At 35.6% G+C, this 25911-nt stretch overlaps 1 protein-coding gene across 4 annotated transcripts in view; it reads left to right on the plus strand.

The window, feature by feature from the left end:
- The window catches only part of REDIC1 (regulator of DNA class I crossover intermediates 1), a 144284-nt gene that overhangs the window by 24068 nt on the left and 94305 nt on the right, over positions 1-25911 (plus strand). For all 4 annotated transcript variants that reach the window (XR_014314197.1, XR_014314198.1, XM_082740723.1 and 1 more), the window contains exons 2-5: positions 15914-15953; positions 18772-18910; positions 24959-25091; positions 25548-25581. Coding sequence is in view for 2 of the 4 variants with exons in the window: in XM_082740723.1 (XP_082596849.1) it covers positions 15914-15953; positions 18772-18910; positions 24959-25091; positions 25548-25581 (346 nt within the window). In the remaining 2 variants the exon portion in view is untranslated. The remainder of the gene's footprint in view (positions 1-15913; positions 15954-18771; positions 18911-24958; positions 25092-25547; positions 25582-25911) is intronic.

A 25911-nucleotide genomic window follows, 5' to 3' on the forward strand; every position in this document is an offset into this window, starting at 1 on the left:
ATCTTTTAGAACTATATATATATAGTTATATATATATATTATTGATAGTTACGGACTTAACTGTTGTCATTTTGTTAAGTGTTTTTTGCTAGTTTAATTCCTCTATTCTCTTTTTTCTCTCTTACTCTATTGCTTTGTGGTTTGGCATTTTCTGTGTGGTATACTTTGATTCCTTTCTCTTTATTTTTCTCTATAGGCTTTTACTTTGTGTTTATCACAAGACTTACATAAAATATAACAGTCTGTTTTAAGCTGATAATAACAAACTTCAGATGTATATCAAAGTTCTCCCACTTCCGTATTTGTGAATGTGTGTGTGTTTGAGACTTTACTTTTAAGTAATATTTACACCCAGTGTAAGACTTGAACCCACAACCCTGAGATCAAGAGTCTCACGCTTCCCTGACTGAGCCAGACAGGCACCCCCACAGTTTTTTGATGTCACAATTTGCAATTTATCATTCTATGTTTTTTACCAAATTATTATAGTAATATAATCATATTTCTTCCATAAGAGAATTATGATTACCCACAACCATTTAATTTGAATATTCTGACTTTATTTATATATTTCTCTTTCCTGGTGAGTTTTATACTTTAGTATGTTTTCTTGTTACTAGTATTTTTTTCATTTCAGTTTGAAGAATTCCCTTTAACATTTTTGGTAAGGCTGGTTTAGTGGTAACAAACTCTAAACTTTGTTCGGAAAATTCCATCTTTCTTTAATTCTGAAGGACAGCTTTGCTGATAAGAGTATTCTTGGTTGGTAGGTCTTTTTCTATTAGCACTTTAAACATACTGTGCTACTTTCTTCTGGCCTGCAGGCCATCTGCTGAAAAAAATCTGCTGATAGTCTTCTGGTGGTTCTTTTGTCAGTAACAAGTTGTGTTTCTCTTTCTGTTTTTAAAAGTCTCTCTTTGTCTTTAACTTTGACAGTTTCATTATGTTGTGTCTTGGTGTTTCTATTTTTGTATTCATCTTATTTGATACTTTATGAGTTTCTTGAATGTGAGTCTGTTTCTTTTTTCTTGTTAACAAAGTTCTCAGTCATTATTTCTTTGAATAAGCTTGGGACCACTATCATGGGTATGGTTGGTTTAGCTAAGGTTGACCTGTATGTCCCTTAATAGTCTGTTGTTTCCAATTCTTTTTTTATTTTTTAAACCTGCTCTTTTAATTCGTTGAATTCCATTGCTTTGTCTTTGAGCCCAGTGATCTTTTCTTCTACTTGATCTAGTCTTCTGTTGCTCTGTTGAATTTTTCAGTGAAGTTATTATACTGTTCAACTCTGTTATTTCTGTTTGGTACTTTCTAAGTTTTTTCTTTGTTGGAGTTCTCATTTTGTTTATGCATTTCTCTGCTGACCACCTTGAGGTCAGCAGAGAAATGCATTGTTATGATCATTGTTATGACCATTATTTTGAGCATTGTTATGGCCATTATTTTGAACTCAATCATTTAAATCTGTTATCTCCATTTCATTAAGATCTGTTTTAGAGATTTTGTTTCTTTGTTTGAAATATGTTCCTCTGTTTCTTAATGTTCCTTCATTCTCTGTTTTGGCTTCTGTTTATAAGTTTAAATAGCCATCTCCCAGTTTAAAAAAATATGTTGTAATTTAATTAAAAGAGTTTTAATTAAAGTTTAGTTGACATACAGTATTGTAGTAGTTTCAAGTATACAACGTAGTGATTTAGCAATCATATACTTATCAAATGCTAATCACTGTAAGTGTAGTTACTCTGTGTTGCTATATAAAGTCATTGCAGTATTATTGACTATATTCCCTATACCATATTTTACATCCCAGTGACCTATTTAGTTTATAATTGGGAATTTGTACCTCTTGATCCTCTTCATCTATTTCACCTTTTTCCCCATCCCCCACACCTCTGGCAGTCACTAGTTCTATGTAATTAGGAGTTTGCTTCTGATTTTTTAAATTTGTTTTGTTTTATTAGATTTCCTATGTAAGTGAAATCAAGTGATATTTGTCTTTCTTTGACTTATTTCACTTAGCATAATATCCTGTAGGCTATCCATGTTGTTGTGAATGGCAAGATTTCATTATTTATGGCTGAGTAATAGTCTGTTGTGTGTATGTACCACATCTTTTATATTCATGGAAACTCAGGCTGTTTCCATATCTTGACAATTGTAAGTAATGCTGCAATAAACATAGGAGTGCATATGTCTTTTTTAGTCAGTGTTTTTGTTTTCTTCATGTAAACGCCTAGTAGTGGGATTACTGGATCATACGATTTCTTAACTTTTAATTTTTGGATGAACCTCCATACTATTTTCTACAGTGATTGGACTAATTGACATTTGTACCTACAGTGCATAAGGGTTCCCTTTTCTCTACATCCTCACCAACACCTTTTTTTTTTTTTTTGTTCTGTTTTGTTTTGTTTTTGATACTAGCCATTCTCACCAGTGTGAGGTGATCTCTCATTGTGGTTTTGATTTGCATTTTCCTGATGATTATTATTTTCAGTATCTTTTCATGTGTCTCTTGGCCATCTGCATGTTTTTTTTTCCCCCACTTGGACGTCTTCTTTGGAAAAACTTCTATTCATGTCCTTCACCCATTTTTAAAAATTTTTTTTTAAAATTTTAAAATTTTTAAATTAACATGTATTATATTAGTAGCCCCATGGGTACAGGTCTGTGAATCACCAGGTTTACACTTCATAGCACTCACCATAGCACATACCTTCCCCAGTGTCCATAACCCAACCCCCTCTCCCTCACCCCCTCTCCCTGGCAACCCTCAGTTTGTTTTGCTTCACCCATTTTTAATTGCGTTATTTTGGGGGGGTTGCAGGAGGTTTTCTTAATGTTTTGAATATTAACCCCTTATTGGAGACATCATTTGGAAATATCTTTTCCCAATAACTGGGTTGCTGTTTTATTTTGTTGATGGTTTCTTTCACTGTGCAAAAGCTTTTCAGTTTGATGGTAGTCCCATTTTATTTTTGCTTTTACTTCGTTTTTTAAAGATACAGATTCAGAAAAATATTGCCGAGGTCGAGGTCTAAGAATTTACTGCTTGTTTTCTTCCAGGAGTTTTATGGTTTCAGGTCTTATATCTACATCTTTAATCCATTTTGAGTTTATATTTGCATGTAGTATAAGAAAGTGGTTCCATTTTATTCTTTTACATGTAGCTGTCCCAATACTATTTATCCCAATACTATTTATCAAAAAGATTGTCTTTTTTCTATTATATATTTTGCCTCCCTTGCTGTAGGTTAGTTGACAATATAAACATGGGTTTGTTTGTTTTTTCTGGGCTCTCTTTCATCTTCGTGATGTATTTTTGTATCAATATCATATTGTCTTGATTACTTTAGCTTTGTGGTGTACTTTGAAATCTGGTATTCTGATGCCTTCAGCTTCATTCTCCTTTCTCAACGTTGCTTTGGCTGTTTGGTGTCTTTTGTGGTCCTATCCAAAGTTTAGGATTATTTGTTCAATTCTCTGAAAAATACAGTTGGTATTTTGATAGAGTTTGCATTGAATATGTAGGTAGTTTTTGGTAGTAAAATTTTTTCTTTCTTTCTTTCTTTTTTTTTTTTTTTTTGTGGGAGAGAGTGAGTATAGAGAGGGGGCTGAGGCAGAGGGAGGGAGAGAAGCAGAAGGCAGACTTCTTGCTGAGCAGGGAGTCTGATGCAGGGCTCTATCCCAGGATCCCAGGATCATGACCTGAGCTGAAGGCAAACACTTAAATGACTGAGCCACCCAGGCATCCCAGTAAGGATATTTATTTTTCCCACTTTTTAAAAATTTTATTTTGTTTTTTCAGTGTTCCAAGATTCATTGTTTATGCACCAAACCCAGTGCTTCATGCAATACATGCCCTCCTTATTACCCACCACCAGGCTTATCCAACCTCCCACCCCCATCCCCTCCAGAACCCTCAGTTTGTTTGAGTCCACAGTCTCTCATGGTTTGTCTCCCCCTCCGATTTCCCCCAATTCACTTCTTCTCTCCATCTCCCAGTGTCCTCCCCAGTAAGGATATTTTTACAATATGAATTCTTCCAGTCCATGAGCATGGAGTGGTTTTCCATTTATTTGTGCTGTCTTCAATTTCTTTCATCAAGGTCTTAATCATTTTCAGAGTACAAAGAAGTCTTTTGCCCCTTTGGTTAAATTTATTCCTAAGTATTTTGTCTTTTTTTTTTTTTTTTTTTTTAAGATTTACTTATTTATTTGAAAGAGAGAGAGACTGTGAGCAGGGGGAGGGGCAGAGGGAAGGAGAAAGAGAGAAGCAGATTCCCTGCTGAGGGTAGAGCCCAGTGTCGGGCTGGATCCTATAGCCCATAAGATTATGACTGGAGCCAAAAATCGAGTCAGACACTTAACTGACTGAGGCAACCAGGTGCTTCTATTTTATTTATTTATTTATTTTTAATGTAATTGTAAATGGAATTGTTTTCTTAATTCCTCTTTCTGCTATTTTTTTTTTTTTTTAGTATATAGAAACACAACAGATTTCTGCACATTAATTTTGTATCCGACAAAGTTATTGAATTCATTTATTCTAATAGCTTTTTGGTGGAGCCTTTAGAGTTTTCTACGTATAGTGTCAGGTCATCTGCATGTAGTGACAGGCTGTGTTCTTCCTTACTGATTTCAATGTCTTTTTTTGTCTGATTACCAGAGCCAGGGCTTCTAATAGTTGGTTGAATGAAAGTTACAGAGTGGCTGTCCTTGTCTTATTCTTCATTTTAAAGAATAACTTTCAGATTTTCACCATTGACTATGTTTTTAGCTGTGGGTTTGTTGTATATGGCCTTTATTATGTTGATTTATGTACCCTCAAAACCTACTTGTTCTGAGTTTTTATGATGAAAGGAGATTGAATTTTGTCCATTTTTTTCCTGCGTCTATTGAGAAAATCATATGATTTTTATCTTTCATTTTGTTAAAATGAATGTATCCTGGTTAATTTGTATGCATTGAATGGTCTTTGCATCACTGAGATGAAATGCAGTTGATTTTGGTGAGTGATTCATTTAATGAACTTTAAAAGTTTTTTTGTTATGTTTTGGTGTCAGGGTAATATTAGCCTCTTAGAACAAATTTGGAGGTATTTCTTCCTCTTCTGTTTTTTGGGTTAGTTTGAGAAGGATAGGTGTTAACTCTTACTTAACTGTTTGGTGGAATTTTCCTGTGAAACCATCTTATCCTGGACTTTTGTTGAGTTTTGTGATTACTGATTTTATTTGTTACTAGTAATGGTCTGTTCAGAATTTTTATTTATTCCTGTTCATATTGCTAGGAATTTATTAATTTCTTCTAGGTTTTTAATTTGTTGCCATATAATTTTTTGTAGTAGCCTTTTACAATCCTGTGTATTTCTGTGATATCAGTTTTTACTTCTTCATTTCTGGTTTTATATTTTTTTTTGCGCTCCTTTGTTTTTCTTAATCTAGTTTAAGGGTTTGCTTTTTTTTTTTAAAGATCTTATTTATTTATTTATTTATTTGACAGGTACAGATCACAAGCAGGTAGAGAGGCAGGCAGAGAGAGAGGAAGGGAAGCAGGCTCCCGCTGAGCAGAACACCCCCCGTGGGGCTCAATCCCAGGACCCTGAGATCATGACCTGAGCTGAAGGCAGAGGCCCAATACACTGAGCCACCCAAGCGCCCCGGGTCTTTTTTGTTTTGTTTAATTTTAATTTTTGCTTTACTTTTCAAAGAACCAGCTCTTAGTTCCTTGTTTGTTGTATTTTTTTAAAATAGTCTCTGTTTTATTGATTTCCATTTTAAGCTTTATTATTGCCTTCTACCAATATACAGCTTTTTTCTTTTTTCTGGTTCCTGTAGGTATAAAGTTATATTGTTTATTTGAGATTTTTCTTGTTTCTTGAGGTAGACCTATATGGGTATAAAATTCCCTTTTAGAACTCCCTGTCCTTTGTCCCATAGAATTTGAACTGTTGTATTTCCATTTGTCTCCAGATATTTTTTTGGTTTCCTCTTTGATTTCTTCATTGATCTATTGCTTTTGTTAGTAACATGTTGTTTAGCCTTCGCATACTTGCTTTTTTTCCAGGTTTTTTCTTGTAATTTACATCGTTTCTATTGCTCATATTGTACATTTCATGTGTACTTGAAAAGAATGTGGAATCCACTGTTTTTGGAATGTTTTGTGTATATATCTTTTTTTTTTTTTAAGATTTTATTTATTTATTTGACAGACAGATCACAAATAGGCAGAGAGGCAGGCAGAGAGAGAGAGAGGAGGAAGCAGGCTTCCTGCTGAGCAGAGAGCCTGATGTGGAGCTCTATCCCAGGACCCTGGGGTCATGACTTGAGCTGAAGGCAGAGGCTTTAACCCACTGAGCCACGCAGGCGCCCTATATATATGTCTGTTAAACCCTTGTGCTCTAATGTGTTGTTTAAGTTCACTGTTTTTTTAAATTGATTTTCTGTCTGGATGATTTTGATGTAAGCGGAGTGTTAAAACCCACTACTGTTATTGTATTACTGTTAATTTCTCCCTTTGTGTCTTTTAATATTTGCTTTTATGTGTTCAGATGCTCCTATGTTAGGTGCAGGTATTTAACAATGATTATGTTGTGGTTTTGGATCAATCCCTATATCATTATGTAATACCCTTCTTTGTGTCTTGTTACAATCTTAGTTTTAAAGTCTGTTTTGTCTAAGTATTGCAGCCCCAGCTTTTTGTTTATTTGTTTGCTTCCATTTGCATGGAATATCTTTCCATCTCTCTTCTTTCAGTCTGTATATGTCTTTAGGTTTGAAGGAAGTCCTTTTGTAAGCATCGTATAGATGGGTTTTTAATTCATCCATTTAGGCTATGTTTTTTGATTAGAGCATTTAGTCCATTTGTACTTAAAGTAATTATTGGTTGGTGTGTACTTATGCCGTTTTATTCATTGTTTTCTGGTTGTTTTGTACTTCTTCTTTATTCTTTTCTTGCTCTCTTCCCTTGTGATTTGTTGACTTTCCCAAAGGGACTTGTATTTCATTCTCTTTTCTTTGTGCATCTATTACAGGTTTTTTAGTTTGTGGTTACCAGGAGGCTCATATATAATATCCTGTATATATAGTAGCCTCTCTTAATTTGGGTGTGACTTAAGTCAGAACACATTCATAGGGGCTCCTGGGTGGCTCAGTGGGTTAAAGCCTCTGCCTTCAGCTCAGGTCATGATCCCAGGGTCCTGGGATCCAGCTCCGCATCAGGCTCTCTGCTCCACAGGGAGCCTACTTCTTCCTCTCTCTCTGCTTGCCTGTCTGCCTACTTGTGATCTTTGTCAAATAAATAAATAAAATCTTAAAAAAAAGAGAACACATTCATAAAACACATTTACTGCCCCCTCCACATTTTATGTATATTTTAAGTCTTTTTCACATTTTATACCTAAAACGTATATTTTTTTATATTTTAGATGTTTATTTTGTGTATCTCCTAATGTGTAGATATAATTGATTTTATTGCTTTTGTTTTTTGACTTTCATACTAGTTCTATAATGATTGATCTAGTGTCTTTCCTATATATTTGCTTTTGCCAGTGCATTTTTTCCCCTTCATTATTTATTTTTCTTTGTTATAACCATTTCTTTTCTACTTGAAGAAGTCTCTTTAATATTTCTTGTAAGGCTGGTTTAGTGTAATGAACTCCTTTTTTGTAGGTCTTGGAATCTCATTCTCTTTCAATTCTTTTTTTTTTTTTTAAGATTTTATTTATTTATTTGAAAGAGATCACAAATCGGCAGAGAGGCAGGCAGAGAGAAAGAAGGGGGAAGCAGGCTCCCCGCTGAGCAGAGATCCCAATGTGGGGTTCGATCCCAGGACCCCGAGACTGACCCAAGCCTAAGGCAGAGGCCCAACCCACTGAGCCACCCAGGCGCCCCTCTCTTTCGATTCTTAATGATAACTTTGCAGGGCACATTATTCTTAGTTGTAAGTTTTCTCCTATTTTAGTATTTTGAATATGTAATATACTTATTTCTGGCTGCAATGTTTCTCTGTCTCTGTTTTTTTTTTTTTTTTTTTTTTTAAAGAAAAATGTCTGATAGTCATATGTGGTTTTTCTTGTATGTAAGCATTTGCTTTTCTCTTTCATATAAGATTCTTTCTTCATCTTTATCTTTTGACATTTTAATTATTATAGTTTTGGGTATGGCCCTCCTTGGGTTCATCTTATTTGAAGCTTTCTTTGCCTCCTGGACCTGGATGTCTTCTTTCTTTCCCCAAGTTTGGGAAGTTTTCAGCTATTATGTTCTCAGATGGGTTTTTCACTCCATTCTGTCTCTATGTTACTCTCTGGAACGCTTATAATATCAGTGTTTTTATCTTTGATGTTATTCCAGAGATCCCTTAAGCTATCATTAATTTTTTTTGTTCTTTTTTCATTTGTTTTTGGGTGCTTTCCACTGCTCTGTCTTCCAGATTGCTGTCTCTTCTTTTGCATTCTCTAATCTGCTATTGATTCCCTGTGATTTATTTTTAATTTCAGTTATTTTTCAGTTCTGATGATTTTTTATGTTTTCTCTTTGTTGAAGTTCATCCGCTTTCCTCTCAAGTTCAGTGAACATCTTTATGACCTTTAGTTTGAATTCTTTATTGGGCACATGGCATATTTCTATTTTATTTAGTTTTCTGTGGTTTTATTTTGTTCTTTCATTCTTTTGTTTTATTCTTTTGTCTCTTTATTTTTTCAGACTCTGTGTTTGTTTATATATATTGGATAGATCAGCTCCTGGTTTTGAAACTAGTGGTCTTATGTAGAAGGATCCTATAGAGCTCAGTAGTGTAGTTACTCCTGGTCATAAGAACCAGACACTCTAGGGGTGTCTACTTTGTGGCTGCATGTACCTTCCTGTTGTGATTGGGCTGTGATTGCTGTGGATTCCCTGATAGTTGGACTGGCCCTCAGTCCAGCTGTCTGCAGTGACTGGCCCTGGCTACTGTGGGCACACTGGTGGGTAGTGCTGGCCCTTGGCATGGCTGGCTGAGAGGCCCACCTGCAACTGCTGTGGGCATGCTGATGACTTGTATTGACTTCCCCTTCTCTGGGGCAGGCGCTGCTTCGGAGTGGCACTGGTCTGGCTGGGGCTGCCTGCTGGGTGTGGTGGAGTGGGAGCTGCTCTGAGGGGAGCCTGTCGGTGCAGGGGGGTTAGGTAGTGCATATTGGCAAGGGAATGCCAGGTCAGGACCTGGCAAAGTATATAGTGTCAGAACTGGCTCTTGTAAGTATCTGACCAGCTAGATTGAAGGAGGGCTGTGTCTGAGGGAAGAGGTAAACTCAGGATCATCCTACCTCTTGATCTTCCCTAAATCTCCCTCTTTTCCCAGTTTTTACAGATGGTCTTATGAAGGAAATCTCATTGATAGGCTAGGCCCTGCCTCCTAGTTGTCTCTCAAACTTTTGTGATTACCCAAGTCTCCTTTGTTCTTAGTCTTTCTTAGTAGTAGATGGTATGTCAAGACCCATCATTGTCCCAGTGGTTAGGATTGCAGTTAGCACCTGATTGCTATCAGGTAGCATCAGGCAGCAGCTGGGTATGTATGTATTTAACATCAGCATCAGGCAGCAGCTGGGTATGTATGTATTTAAGCCCCTTCTAGGAAGAAACTGGGAGATGAGCTTTTTGTCTGTCCTCTGTGCTAGCCCCTGGGTTATGTTTCTGTAGTCATTAAGAACTATTTCTTTGTTTGGGACTCGTGAATGCAAGTCCCGTTGGCTGTTAGAACCAGATGATCTGGACACTTACTCTTTGGGTGGCTGTTACAAAAGTTGTGGCCTTAAATATGTTGTACAATCTCCTTCAGGGAGATACTGGTGATCTGGTTTTATTGGAGTGGGCTGGAGGGAGATAGCCTGAGAGATGTCTTCAGTCTGCCCTGGTCTTTGGGGAAGATCACAACCAACCTGTTGATGCCTGCTAGATGAGAAGCCTTACCCTAAGGTAGTATTTTTTAAGGTAAGTAGATAAACCTTTTTCAGGGAACTAACAGCATTAAGAGATTTTGCCTGGTCACTGCTTGCTTAGCTCTGAGGTGACAGGCAGTTAAGAATTGTTTCTTTGTTTACTAAAGTCCTACTGGTTTCTTGAATGGAAGCCTATTTGGCTATCAGTGCCAGGGCATCTAGTGACCCGTTCTTTGTGTGGCAGCTGGAATAGCTGGAGCACACCATCTCCTTCTAGGGAGATGCTGATGTGCTGGAGTGGTTTGGAAAAAGGCAGGAGAGTTGTCCTCTGGCTTTCTTATTTTCTGGGGTGGTTTGTAGCCAGCCTCTAATGTGGAATGATAAGCCTAGACCTCAGGAAGGAGCTTGTAAAGTATGCAGATTAACCTTTTGCAGGGAAAGGCTGGGAGATAGATGGTTTACCTACTCCATGCTGAACTCTGAGGGTAGGTATGGTGAGTGCTACACACCTGTTAAGAGTTTGCTTATTTGTTTGCTGTAGTCTTGTGGTTCTCCTGGACTTGGGCCCTGTTGGCTTTCAGAGCTGTATTTTTGGAAACTTATCTGTCTAGTGAGGGCCCTGAAAATTGGGAGTGCTGGATATGCAGTACAAACCATTTGCTTCTCAGTTCAAAACTAGGAATGGGTGTTCCCTCCCAATTGTCTGGCACTGTGCTTCGGGCGGGGGTAATGTGTTCATGGTAAGAGTGTGTCATAGCCTTTCTTACCTGTTCCAGTGTGGGTATTTTCTGTTATCTAGTATGTAGGAGTCATTCAGCTAGTTTCTGAATCTCTTTCAGAGGGAATGCTCCCAAATGTAGTTGTACATATGGTGTGCCTGTGGGGAAAAGGGCCTCAGGAGCCTTCTGTATTGCCATCTTACTCAACCATTGTGGAACAACAAAAAGAACATTACTGTCTTATTTTGACACTCACCTAAGCAAAACCATTAGAAGAAACTACCAGAAATATACACACATACATACATACATACACACACGCATGTACACATATCTGACAACCAAATAAAAAAGTACTTTTGGATCATCAACCATTTTAATTTTATGGTATAACATCTTTTAAGAAGATACTTGTAGTCTTTGGCAGCCCAGCATCTGAGCCCCTTGTGTGTGAGGGTGGCAGGGGGAGGTATTTCCCACATTATGAGTTTTGGTACTAGGCACAGGCCACCTTTCTCTAAAGAATGTGGGGAAAAAAAATCCCACAAAGCCCAACATAAAAAAACCACAACAAAACCCAGATAATGTTTTTCAGTCTGTTTTGCAGCTAGGGAGTGGGCATATGATCTAAGCTTAGACTTTGATGCACTTGTCCTTTACTTTGAATTAGCAGTTAGTGAGCCAGATAAAGAGAGAATACAGAGCATCTATTGTAGTTGCAGGCAGTTGTAGGAACTGTAGCAGGATTGAGTTTTCAGGGACAATAATGTCAGTGATGCCAGAAGAGGTACTCTGCTGTCCAGGAATGGAGCTGGTGAAGCCGCTATCTCAGCCCCTCTGGCCAATTTAGTAGTCTTTAACTTTTAGCAAGGACCTTTAATCCACAAGATTGGTTAACTAAACCTTTCCTTGTATATCTATAGACCATGCATTTTTTCCCAGAAAGACTCTGAATCAAACTATCTTGCACAACTTCTGAGTACCATGATAACATCTGTAGCTGGCACCGTTGAGTCTGTAAGCAGTCAAGAAGTGTTACAGACTGCTGTGCTGATTTAAAAAAATTTTTTAAATTAAAAAGTTTTTTCATTTTATTAAGTTTTTATTTAAATTCCAGTTAGTTGGCATAAACTATAATGTTATTTCCTGGTGTACAATATAGTCATTCAGTGGTTCCATAAAACTCCCATGCTCCTCACAAAGTGCACTCCTTAATCCCCCATCACCTATTTAACCCATCCTCCCACCTACTTCCCATTTGGTAACCATCAGTTTGTTCTTGATAGTTGGTTTCTTGGTTTTCTTCTCTCTTTTTCCCCCTATGATCATTTGTTTTGTTTCTTAAATTCCACCTATGAGTGAATGAGAAAGTATTTCTCTTTGATTGACTTATTTTGCTTATCATAATACCCTCTAGCTCCATCTACTTCATTGCAAATGGCAAGAGTTCATTTTTTTTGGTGGCCAAGTAATATTTGGTATGTGTGTGTATGTGTGTATACACATACCACATCTTCTTTATCCATTCATCAGTTGATTGATACGGGGGCTGTTTACATAATTTGACTATGGTTGATAATGCTGCTACAAACATCACTCAGCATGTATCCCTTTGAATTAGTATTTTTGTATTGTTTTGGGTAAATATCTAGTAGTACAATTGCTGAATCATAGGATAGTTCTATTTTTTAACTTTCTAGGGAAACTCCATATTATTTTCAGTAGCTGTACCAGTTTGCATTCCCACCAACAGTGTAAGTTGGTTCCCCTTTCTCTGCATCCTCACCGATACCTGTTGTTTACTGTATTGTTGATTTTAGCTGTTTTAACCGGTGTGAAGTGATATCTCATTGTAGTTTTGCTTTGCATCTTCCTGAAGAGTGGTGGTGAACATCTTTTCATGTGTCTATTGGCCATCTGTATGTCTTCTTTGGAAAACTGTCTTTTCATGTCTTCTGCCCATTTTTTAACTGGATTATTTGTTTTTTGGATGTTGAGTTTGATAAGTTCTTTATACATTTTGGACACTAGCCCTTTATCAGATATGTCAGTTGCAAATACCTTCTCCCATTCTCTAGGTTGCCTTTTAGTTTTGTTGATTGTTTCCTTTGCTGTGCAGAAGCTTTTGATCTTGATGAATTCCCAATAGTTTATTTTTGCTTGTTTCCCTTGTCTCTAGAGGTGTATATAGTAAGAATTTGCTCTGGCTGAGGTCAAAGAGGTTACTGCCTGTGTTCTCTTGTAGGATTTTGATGGTTTTGTCTCTCACATTTAGGTCTTTCATTTGTTTTGAATTTGTTTTTGTGTGTGGTGTAAGAAAGTGGTCCAGTTTAGTTTTTTTAGTTTTTTTTTTTTTTAAAGGTTTTATTTATTTATTTGTCAGAGAAAGAGCACACGCCAGCTGGGGCAGTGGCAAGCAGAGGTAGAAGCAGACTCCCCACTGAGCAAGGAGTCTGATGATGTGGAACTTGATTGCATGATCCCGAATCATGACCTGAGCCAAAGGCAGATGCTTAACCAGCTGAGCCACCCAGGCATCACTGGTTTAGTTTTTTTTTTTTTTTTTAACAACTTCTTCTTCTTCCTTTTTTTTTTTTTTTTTTTTTTTTTAAAAAAAGGCTTCATACCCAACATGGGGCTTGAACCCATAGCCCTGAGATAGAGTTGCATGCTCCACTGTGCTAGCTGTGCTCCTCTACTTTCATTCTTTTGCATGTTGCTGTTCAGTTTTCCCAACACCATTTGTTGAAGAGACTGTCTTTTTTCCATTGAATATTCTTTCCTGCTTTGTTGAAGATTCATTGACCATGTAACTGTGAGAGAGAACACAAGCAGGGCAGAGGGACAGAGGAAGAAGGAAAAGCAGGCTCGACGAGGGACTTGATCCTAGTACCCTGAGATCATGAACTGAAGGGAAACACTAAATTGAGCCACCCAGATGCCCCTTGAGTTCTTAATTGACTTTTTAAAAATTTTTTGATTATGTATTTAGTTTTTAAAAGATTTATTTATTTGTCAGAGAGAGAGAGAAGCAGGCCCCCCACTGAACAAGGAGCCTGATGTGGAGCTTGATCCCAGGATGCTGGGATCATGACCTGAGCTGAAGGCAGATGCTTAACCAACTGAGCCACCCAGGCATCCCTTAATTGACTTTTCTTAGACACATAGTGATGGGTCTTATGTAGTACAAAGAATTTGGTGAGAGCCATAAGTGTGTCATGGATAATGGAAAATCAGCCTAGAATAAAAGCACCTCATATTTACATATATAAAGACTGTATTTAGACTTTGACTTGTCCCTAATTCTGCTGATCTTTATAATGTGGGAACTGCTCATAGAATTGATATCTCTTCTTATTATCTGTTTATAATCTGAAATGCTTAATGTTACTGGCTCTGTCATACTTCTTATATTTCTGAACTTTGAAAAGCACTTTGCTTCTTATGTAAGTTTTTTGTAAATTTTAAAATGTTGGAGAATAAACTAATCTCTAAGATCCTCTCCACCCTTGAAATTTAAGATATCAATGAAATGTAATTTATTTCCTTTTTCTTTTCTGAAGTTTGAATGCCAGCAGTACACTTCTGATGTTGCATAGAACAGAATAGATTGGGTTCTTTGTTCAGTAAGCTCAAAATGGTCAGTTAGGACATAGCTATTGGGAAATATGTTAAAGAACAAGTTCAGTAAGTGGCAAGTCTGAGGGTGTTCAGTAACTTACACATGTAGTTTATGAAAATTTGGAAAAATTTTATTTGGAAAATTGAACAGCTTTGTGTATTCACAGTTGACATACTTGGAAAGCAGTGTAATGCATTGGTTAAATACTTTAAAATTAGAATTCTTGGATTTGAATCTCCATTTTACACTTCTCAGTGGTGTGACTGTGGGCAAGTTACTTAACCTCTCTTAGTTTCTTATGGATAAAAGTATATCTTTAAAATTTTTTTTAATTTTTAAATTTATTATTATTATTTTTTATAAACTTCTAATGTATTTTTATACCCAGGGGTACAGGTCTGTGAATTGCCAGGTTTACACAGTTCACAGCACTCACCATAGCACATACCCTCCCCAATGTCCAAACCCCCCTAACCCCCCTCCCCCCAGCAACCCTCAGTTTGTTTTGTGAGATTAACAGTCACTTACGGTTTGTCTCCCTCCTGATCCCATCTTGTTTCATTTATTCTTCTCCTACCCCCCTAACCCCCATGTTGCATCTCCACTTCCTCATATCAGGGAGATCATGTGATAGTTGTCTTTCTCCGATTGACTTATTTCACTAAGCATGATACCCTCTAGTTCCATCCACATTGTTGCAAATGGCAAGATTTCATTTCTTTTGATGGCTTCATAGTATTCCATTGTGTATATATACCACATCTTCTTTTGGATAAAAGTAGATCTTAACCTTATTTAGTTGCTGTGAAGATTAAATGAATTTATACATATAAAGTATCCAAAGCATTTAGGGTGGTGTAAGGTATATAATAGTTGTTATTAGGAGTTTTTATTTTCATGTTGTTATATAAATCTCATAGAGCTAAGATTTTATTATTTATAATTCTTGCACAAATCTTGAATTTGAGACCATAGTTTCATGTATATCCAAAAGCTATATTGTACAGATCTTTTTAAACAGTCATGAATGTTTTATAGCATTCCGTAATTACTAATAGAGCAGATATTTTATAACTGTTAAGTACTGTGCTATCATTGGGATATAATGCAATGTTTAACATAAAGTAGGTATAAGGCATGTCCATAGGAACTAGCTACTTTTTTAAAGATGTTAGGAGATTTCAAGGTCACATAGCTGATACATTAATATAACTGAAGTTGCTTTAATAATAAACTTAAAATTTCCTTAGATCCAAATAGATTTTAATTTTTTCTCTATTTTCTTTTGGTTTTAGTAGAATATTGAAATGTAAGGTAAAACAAGAAAATAGCAGTTTGACCAAGAATATTGCTGTCAGATGAGAGTGTTTTGGGGATACATCTTTTCCAATGCATTGCTTTCTCTTTGCTTATGTTGATTTTATAATCCAGGTTTATTCTGTGCTTTCTTATTCTTCGTAGGTCTAGAGTCTTTTTTACTATTTCTTGGATTTCTAAGAAAATTTTTGTGAAACAATATATACTATAACATTTTCATAGTTTATTTTCAGAAAATAATATAATTCTTACTATACTTATAGATTTTAATTTCAAGTCATCAGTTTAGCCAAAATGGCAGTCATTGCAGAAACTTACATCTTTTGTCTTGCTCCTTTTTCAGTACCAGGGTTCTGATCAAGCAGGAAAGGAGAAAGCAAAAGGTAAAGAAAATATATTTTTATTTATATTAGCTTTATAAGAATAGTGGTCTTTTGAAGTGTTTTTCAAAAGGCTAATAAATACACCTAAGTAACTGGAAGACCATCCAGTCTTCTCTGTTCTTGTAGATAGCTTGATTAGCCAACCGTTTTCTCAGGCAGAGACTAAAGGTCATTGTTGATTCTTGTTGTCATTCTAGTTCCAAAATATATCCCAGTCTTTTAAGGGAAGTCTGATCACTTCTCACTACCTGTGCTATGAGTACCCTGATTCAAATCCTCATTTATGCCTAGAGTATCATGATGGCCTTATAACCTACCTTCTACTTAAAAAAATTTTTTTTCTTACATCGATTTTATTATGCAAAGTTGAACATGCATATATCTTACAACCAAGCAATCTATATTCAAGAGAAATTTTTCCACATGTGTATTTTGAGACATGTACAAGCTTGTTTGGATCAGTGTTGTTAAGTAGCAAAAAAGAAAGAAGGCAAGAGAGGAAGAAGAGGGGCAGGGGTATGGGGAGGGAAGGGGACCACCCAAATGTCTATTAGTAGTAGAATGGTTACACAAATTGTGGCATATCCAAGTAATGATATAGCAGTGAAAATGTGTCAACCACATGTAATTAATGTAGATGAATCCCCAAAATATAATATTGAACAAATAAAGCATCTTACAGATTATATAAGCAGTAAGATTCCATTTATAAAAAGTTTCAAAACAGAAAAAAATATGTTCAAAGCTCATAAAATTTAAAGAAAAACAAGGAAGTGATTATTATAAAAGTAGGATAGTTATTTAGTGAAATGATGTCTCATTATAAATTCAACTCATATTTTCTTGATTACTAATGAGATTATCTGACATTTTCATCCATGTTTCTCCTCTTTTGTGAAGTACTTTTCCGAGTATTTTTTCCATTTTTAATTTGTGTTGTCTTTTTTAATTGTCTTTATATATTTAGAATTCTTGGGTTTTATGTGTACTCTGTAGCTTTTATTTTTATTTTCTTAATGTTATTTTAGGGAATGTTCTTAATTTTAATATAATCAAATTTATCAGTGTTTTTCTGCTTTATATTTTTTCCTTTGTAGTGTGTTCTTCACACAGCAGTTAACATGGTCTTTTAAGAGCACAAATCAGAATTTTCATTCCCCTGCTTAAAAGTTTCAGTTTTTTATTGCTTTTAGAATAATATCTGACTTAACCATAGCCTAGAAGGACCTGAAGGATCTACACCCTGCCTACTTCTCTGACTTTCTTACTCCTTGCTCTGTTCATTTTATTTTAGCTACACTGGCAGTCTCTCTGCCATTCTTCTTCTCTTTGTCTGGAATATTCTTCCTCAAGATATTTGCATGTCTGCCTTGTCAGCATTTAGGTTTCAGCTGAAGTATCTCCTCTTAGATTGGCTTTCTCTGATCATAGCATCTAAGTAGCTCCCCACCCTCCACTTATTTTCTTTCCAGGACCATTTTTTTTTAATCTTCCTTTTCATAATCTGGTATTTTCTTATAAATGTGTTTCATCTGTTTCCCTTCATTAACATATATTTATCAGAAGAGGTATTTTATTACTTTTGTTCATTTTGTATCTCCTTTGCCTAGAATTGTGTCAAGAAATAACACAGGTATTCAATAAATAAACTATAATCTGTTCCCAGATTTTTTTTTAGTAGTCTTAACTCTGGATCATTCTTGTGAATATTTATAAGAAAGGGAAAGACATGCTATGGCCCTTCCCTAAAGTGTTGATCTCTAGTTGTGTCACTTTCCTATTCTTTGAAAATGTCATACCTTCCCTTGAATGTGTCATGTCTCCCTTAAGCCACTCTTCCCCAACCCTATTTTTAATCTCTTCACACTCATTAGATGACCTTATCTTATATTTCAGAGGAAATAGAAGCTATCAGATGAGAATTATCTTCTATATCTACTACCAGTTCTGTAACCTGTCTTACATCTTCACTGATTTTCTCTTTCCCTTCACTGATTTTCTCTTTCCCTTCTGTGATTGTGGAGGTAGTTTCCTTTAGACAAAGGAAGGTCTCTTTATTTGCAGTCTGGATTCCATCGTTCTTAAGGACTTCACTGCATCAATTATTTCTTCTCTTTCTTGTATCCTCAACGAGTCACTGTCAGCTGGAGGCTTTCCACTGATATTCAGACATATTCAGTTTCCCCCTATTAAAACAACTAAAGCCCTCTCTGGATCCTTTCCCTTTCTTGCTCTGCCCCTTCACTGTTATCTCTCATTCACTTCTGAGTCCACTCAACAGTACAGCTCTTGTTAATGGCAAAGTAGCAGTCATGGAAGGATAGTAAAGGAAATTAAATTGACTCAGGCTGGAGATTAGTCTCACATAGCTGCTTTTTCTTGTTCTCTTCTCATTTCAGTTAACTTTTACTGGTACTCAACTGTGCATATCTTTAAGGCTTTTTATATCTGTAAGATAGCACACCAGGTAGAAAAACAAGTTTTTACCTTGTCAGATTTGTTTTATCAAACTTTTAAAAAGCTTTACATTTCAGACCATTTTTAATCTTTTGATACCTAGTAATGCCTTTATAAAGTTCTATTTTAAAGGCAGTATATTTACCAAAAAGATTTTAAGAGGCTGTGGAATTAAGAGTCTTTAGGCAAACTCTATCATTATGATTGATTTTAATTTAAATGTAAGCATATAAAGGGGGTGTCAGAAATATAAAAATATCAAATCAGTTAATTGTTAAATAGCATTATTGGTTTTTTATTTTTTATAATTCTGCGTAAAACCATAAGGTTGTTGTAATAACTTCTTTTTTAATTATTTTAGGAATATTTTGAAAAGAAAAGATTAAAATCAAAAATGAAATTACTGGGGGTTTCATCGCCTGTCAAAAATTCCACTCTCAGTTTAGATCTCCTTAATCTATATATGGTAAATCACATATCTTGCCAGAAGAAAACACCTGGTAAGTCTTTCCGTTAGCATTTTGTTTTGACTCTAATGTGATAATAACATTCAATTTTCTAATAAAATTTATAATTTTAGAACTCAAAGGATATGGAAAGTAAAATAATTTTAAAACTTGGTTGTCTTCTTTAAATAGTTACTTTTTTTTAAAAGTACCTTTGTTACTTTTTGCTTAAAATCCTTTTTTTTTTTTTTTTTTTGCTTAATATATTTGTGTTTTTAAGTTGTGTGTTATATAAAATTAATTTTATAAGGTATGATTCAAGTTACTATGTTGCATTCATTTTAGTTACTACATTATTTTATGTAGGCAGAATAGTTAACCAAAGTTTAGGTAAAAGAGCAGGGAATAAATGTCTTTACTATCTTAAAGTATTTAGAGAATTTGTTTGAAAATGATTTTTGCCTCCGTGATTATTTTCCTGTATCACAACTTGAATAATTTCTTAAGCATTCTTGTAATGTTGACTATAGTAGTCTAATACTTCAAAAATAAAGTTCATTTTTGACTGTACTTTGAGCCTTCAAGTGAATAGAAAGTTTAGTCAGAGTTTTTTTTTCTCAAGGGAACTTGTGTCTGATATTTAATTTTTAAAATAAGTACTAAAGTGAGAGGTTAAGAAATTAGGCAGTTCTGAAAGGAGGGATAGAAATTGATCATAAGTACTGTTAGTATCTCCTCTTTTCCTTTCTCTGCCATTTTTATTCCTTAATGCAGACGGCCTTTACATAAGCAAATTTAGTTATAGTTTAGATGTAAATATGTTATATAAGGACTTTAAGAATAAAAGTTTTTATGTATTTTTATGTGTTTTTATGTATTTATCTTCTTTTTCTTCACTTACGTAATGCAATGTTAGCCACAGTCATGACGTTTTACATTAAATCCTCATATTTTATTTATCAGAGCTAAAGTTTGACCTGTTACCAACCTGTATTTCCCTTACTCCCTAGTCCCAAGGCCCTGCAACCACTTTTCTACTCCCTGTTTCTGTGAGTTTGAGTTCTTTTTTAGATTCCATGTGTAAGTGATACCATGCTCTATTTGTTTTTCTCTAGCTTAATTCAGTTAACATAATGCCTTTAAGGTCCATCCAAGCTGTCATAAATGGCAGGATTTCCTTAATGTTCATGGATGAAGAATATTTCATCATATATATATATATATATATCTCACATGTTCTTTATCCTATCACCCATTGACAGACATGAGGTTGTTTGCATATCTTATATCTTGCCCATTGTGAATGATGCTGCTGTAAACATGGGACATAGAAGTACAGAAATCCCTTCTGATTCTGTCTTCATTTCCTTTGGATATGTAGAAGTGGGAATTAGAATTGGAAATTAGAAGTGGGATTGCTGAGACATGTAGTTTTACTTTTAATTTTTTGAGGAATATATATTATGTTCTCCATAGTTGCTCCACCCATGGCATTCCTATAAGCTGTGCACAAGGGTTCCCTTTTTCCACATCCTTTCTAAAACTTGTAGCTCTTGCCTTTTTATTGATAGTCATTCTAACAGGTGTGAGGTAATAAATATCTCATTGTGATTTTGATTTGTATATCCCTGAAGATTGGTGATGAGCACCTTTTCATGTGTCTGTTGACCATTTGTTTATCTTCTTTAGAAAAATATCTGTTCATTTCCACGCCTATTTACAAAATTAGATTATTTTTAGCTAAGAGTTGTATGAGTTCATTATATACTTTGGAGTTTGAATGCTTATCAGATACATGTTTTGCAAATATTTTCTCCCATTCCATAGTTTGTCTTTTCATTTTGGCAATGATTTTCTTTGCTGTATAGAAGATTTTTAGTTTGATGTAGTTCCACATGTTTGTTTTTGGTTTTGGTGTCAAATCCAAAAAGTCATTGTCTAGACTGATGTCAAGGAACTTACCCCTGTGTTTTCTTCTAGTTTTGTGGTTTTCAGTCTTTCAACTCTTTAATCCATTTTGAGGTGAAGTTTGTGTATGTTGTAGGATAGGGGACCAGTTTCACTTTTTTTCATGAGACAGTCCAGTGATGGCATTTACATTTATGTATTTCCTTTCTTCCTCATTTTCTTTTCATTTATACATTTGGCATGTTTATTGAGTACCTCCATTATTGAGTACTTCCAAGTAGTGTACTGGATGTTGGGAATAGAATAGAAAATGATGGGGTCAGGACACACTGTCCCAAAAATAAGGTATGTTGGCATACTAAAGATTTTAAGCAGAAGGAATTTGAGAAGCAGTATGTGCAGGAAAGATCCTCATGTGAGAAGTGTCCTCCTTATACCTGGAGGAAAGGAACATCTTTATCTCTAAGACAGAGGGACACTGAGAAGAATCTAAACAAATATGCCTTGCTGTTTCCTCCAGTTGGCTACACTTAGTTTAACACTCCTTTTTGTTTGATCACGTTTTCTCACTACTTTTCATTTTCCATCGAATCTAGCATAAAAATGCTCAGGTTTTAACAGTGTTTATTCTTCCGATCCAAGAGCATGGAATGGTCTTCCATCTTTTTGTGTCTTCTTCAATTTCTTTCATGAGTGTTCTGTAGTTCCCTGAGTACAGATCCTTTACCTCTTTAGTTAGGTTTATTCCCAGGTATCTTATGGTTCTTGGTGCTATAGTAAATGGAATCGATTCTCTAATTTCCCTTTCTGTATTTTCATTGTTAGTGTATAAGAAAGCCACTGATTTCTGCACATTGACTTTGTATCCTGCCACGTTGCTGAATTGCTGTATGAGTTCTAGTAGTTTGGGGTGGAATCTTTTGGGTTTTCCATATAAAGAATCATGTCATCTGCGAAGAGAGAGAGTTTGACTTCTTCATTACCAATTTGGATACTTTTTATTTCTCTTTGTTGTCTGATTGCTGTTGCTAGGACTTCTAATACTATGTTGAACAAGAGTGGTGAAAGTGGGCATCCTTGTCTTGGAATCAGAAGAGACCCCGAATCGCTAAGGAAATGTTGAAAAACAAAAATAAAGCTGGGGGCATCACGTTACCTGATTTCAAGCTTTAGTACAAAGCTGTGATCACCAAGACAGCATGGTACTGGCATAAAAACAGACGCATAGACCAGTGGAACAGAGTAGAGAGCCCAGATATGGACCCTCAACTCTATGGTCAATTAATCTTCGACAAAACAGGATAAAATATACAGTGGAAAAAAGACAGTCTCTTCAATAAATGGTGCTGGGAAAACTGGACAGCTATATGTAGAAGAATGAAACTCGACCATTCTCTTACATCGTACACAAAGATCAACTCAAAATGGATAAAAGACCTCAACGTGAGACAGGAATCCATCAGAATCCTAGAGGAGAACATAGGCAGTAATCTCTTTGATATCAGCCACAGCAACTTCTTTCAAGATATATCTCCAAAGGCAAAGGAAACAAAAGCACAAATAAACTTTTGAGACTTCATCAAAATCAAAAGCTTCTGCACAGCAAAGGGAACAGTCAACAAAACAAAGAGGCAACCCACAGAATGGGAGAAGATATTTGAAAATGACAGTACAGACAAAAGGTTGATATCCAGGATCTATAACGAACTCCTCAAATTCAACACACATGAAACAGGCAAACAAATCAAAAAATGGGCAGAAGATATGAAGAGACACTTCTCCAATCAAGACATACAAATGGCTATCAGACACATGAAAAAATGTTCATCATCATTAGCCCTCAGGGAGATTCAAATTAAAACCACATTGAGATATCACCTTACATCAGTTAGAATGGCCAAAATTAACAAACAGGAAACAACATGTGTTGGAGAGGATGTGGAGAAAGGGGAACCCTCTTCCACTGTTGGTGGGAATGCAAGTTGTTGCAGCCTCTTTGGAGAACAGCGTGGAGATTCCTCAAGAAATTAAAAATAGAACTTCCCTATGACTCTGCAATTGCACTCCTGGGTATTTACCCCAAAGATACAGATGTCGTGAAAAGAAGGGCCATCTGTACTTCAGTGTTTATAGCAGCAATGGTCACGGTCGCCAAACTGTGGAAAGAACCAAGATGCCCTTCAACGGATGAATGGATAAGGGAGATGTGGTCCCTATACACTATGGAGTATTATGCCTCCATCAGAAAGGATGAATACCCAACTTTTGTAGCAACATGGACGGGACTGTAAGAGATGATGCTGAGTGAAATAAGTCAAGCAGAGAGAGTCAATTATCATATGGTTTCACTTATTTGTGGAGCATAACAAATATCATGGAGGACAAGGGGTGTTAGAAGAGAGTTGGGGTAAATTGGAAGGGGAGGTGAATCATGAGAGTTGTGGACTCTGAAAAACAATCTGAGGGGTTTGAAGTGGCGGGGGTGTGGGAGGTTGGGGTACCAGGTGGTGGGTATTATAGAGGGCACGGATTGCATGGAGCACTGGGTGTGGTGAAAAAATAATACTGTTTTTCTGAAAATAAATAAATTGAAAAAATTTTAAAAAAAGGCTCAGGTTTAACTTCTTTGGGTCTCCATTTCCTTATAAAGGGTTTCATTTAAAATTGATCTGCCTTTTGTTATAGAGTCCCTAGCTGAGAATTAGAAAGGTAGAGGAAAAAGATATTTTATCTTCCCTACAAAAGCATAAGTTTATTAGTAGATGATATTAGGAGGTGGGACCTATAGGAGGTGGTCATGATGGTGGACCCCTCATGAGTGGAATTAGTGCTTTTATAAAGAGACCCCAGAGAGCTCTCTTTGCTCCTTTCACTGTGTGAGGACATAGGGAGAAGACAGCTCTCTATAAGCCAGGACTCGGGCTCTCACCAGACCCTGAATCTGAGAGCACTTTGATCTTGGACACTGCCTGGCTTACAGACAAATAAATTTCTGTTCATAAGTACGAAGTCTAAGGTATTGTGTTAGAACAGCCTGAATGGACTAAGACACTTAGCTAAAAGGAAGGGCAGTGGTGCAGCTGGGCCTCAGAGACTGCTTGAATTGGGGACTTGAATACCACCAAAATTTTTTTCTCACTTTAGATATTAACTTTATTCTCTCAGATTGTATTTTTTCATTCAGACTTGAAATGTGACCTTAAAATACTAATATTGCTTATCTCTCCTGTTTTGCCACAAGGGAAACACTGAAAGTTGTTTCTTTGGTTCTGAGTTTTTTTTTACTGGAAGCATTTTACCCTGTCCTACTGGTGCCAGGTCCTAGCATTGGAATAATTATTTATAACCACAGAGATATGATCCTATTATTGATTAACCTTGAGTCAGATGACTGCTCTTAAGTTGAATATTTTTTCTAGTGACACAGTTTTATCAGAAGATAGGAAGTTCTCTATTAGAACCGTATAGTTGAAGCACTTTGGTGGCTCAGGCTGGTTAAGCATCCAGCTCTTGGTTTTGGCTCAGATCATGATCTTGGGATCATGGGATCAAGCTCTACCTTGAGCTCTGTGGTCATCTCAAAGTCTGCTTCAGATTCTCTCTCCCTCTCCCTCCTGCTCTCTCTCAAATAAATACCTTTTTAAAAAGCGTGCGCGCGCGCGCACACACACACACACACACACACCCACCCCTGTGTAGTTGGTATTTGTGAAAAAGCATTACCCAGAAAAGGAGAGTAGTTAAAAAGTACTGAGCAGACCAAATAGTGATACCTTGTATAAGGAGAGAAAAGGCTTCTCTTTTCATAAAGTTTGAAAATCTAGTAAGAGAGAGAGAGAGAATTAATCAGGTAAAATAAACCATGGTAAGTGCTGTAATAGAGAACATACCTAGTGCTGTGGGCATGTACAACATAGCAACTGGTATAGTCTGGGGATCAAGGAAATCTTAGAGGAAGAAAAAAAATAGAACTGAATGAGTATAGCACCTTTCATGAGGACTATGTAAGATAATGAAAAAGAGATGATTTGAATGATTTGTGATAGTTTTTAGTACTGTAATGACTTCTAGCATCTATAGAATATAGGTAGTTTTAGGAAGTTTCTAAGATATATACTTATTTAATGGACATTATATATCAAACATTTCTTTTAAAGATTTTATTATTTTTAATTGTAATTTTTTTCATTATAGAAACTGTGAGAAAACCAATACATGTGAATATGCATAGAGACATAAAAATGCCTCTAAGAAAGCATAATTTGGAACTTCCAATGTCACCTCATTGTATACCATCTAACCTCTGCATTGATGATATAAACAACAGGTAGGTTTTATCAAGATTGTATATTATTTAGGTATTTAAACAGGTCATCATCAGTACTGTTTTATTCATTAGAAACTGTACAAAGGACTTTTCTTCTAGCTCTTGTTTTTGTTTGGCTGTTAACAGTATTATTAAACTATTAAGACCTTTATCAGATGAGCTAATGTCCATAGTAAATGTTTTTATGCATAGTTTGGCTTTCCTTATCCTCACTGTGTTTCTCTAGTAATAATACAATTTTAATTAATAAAACTCTAAATAAATGAAACTCTAAATGAAACTCTAAACTCTAAATAAACTTTAAATAAAACTCTAAAATGATTTAGAGTTCTGTATGTTTTTGTGTATTTCTGTAGAACAGTATGAGTTGTAAATATATACATGAAAAAATAGTCAAATTTATTGCCAGATTTTTTTAACCTTAAAATTTTCTTTTCATTTTTATATACTGTTAAGACTAGACAGCAAGAAAGAATTTGCCCCAGTTCAGGTGAGACTTAAAAAAATTTTTAAGTTACTTTAATGATTGTGGCATACTACTAAATGATAGAAATTTTTTGAATATCAGGGGAAAATATTCTTTAAAATTTTTTTATAGTCTTTAAAATTATTTTTAAAGGTTTTAATGTATGGAACTTATACCTTAAGTATATTTTAACTGTTTGCTTATGAGAAACACTTTGGAGTTCTGCTGATGTAGATTAGGTCTATGTGAACATAACTTTTGATACTGATGAGCTGCAAAAGTTAATTTGTTTGGGGATTCCTGCTTTGGGTTCATCTGATCATTGATAAATTCATCTCTTCTAGCATAGTGACC

The sequence above is a fragment of the Mustela nivalis genome (genome assembly GCF_964662115.1).
Source record: "Mustela nivalis genome assembly, chromosome: 7".
Taxonomy (NCBI): domain Eukaryota; kingdom Metazoa; phylum Chordata; class Mammalia; order Carnivora; family Mustelidae; genus Mustela; species Mustela nivalis.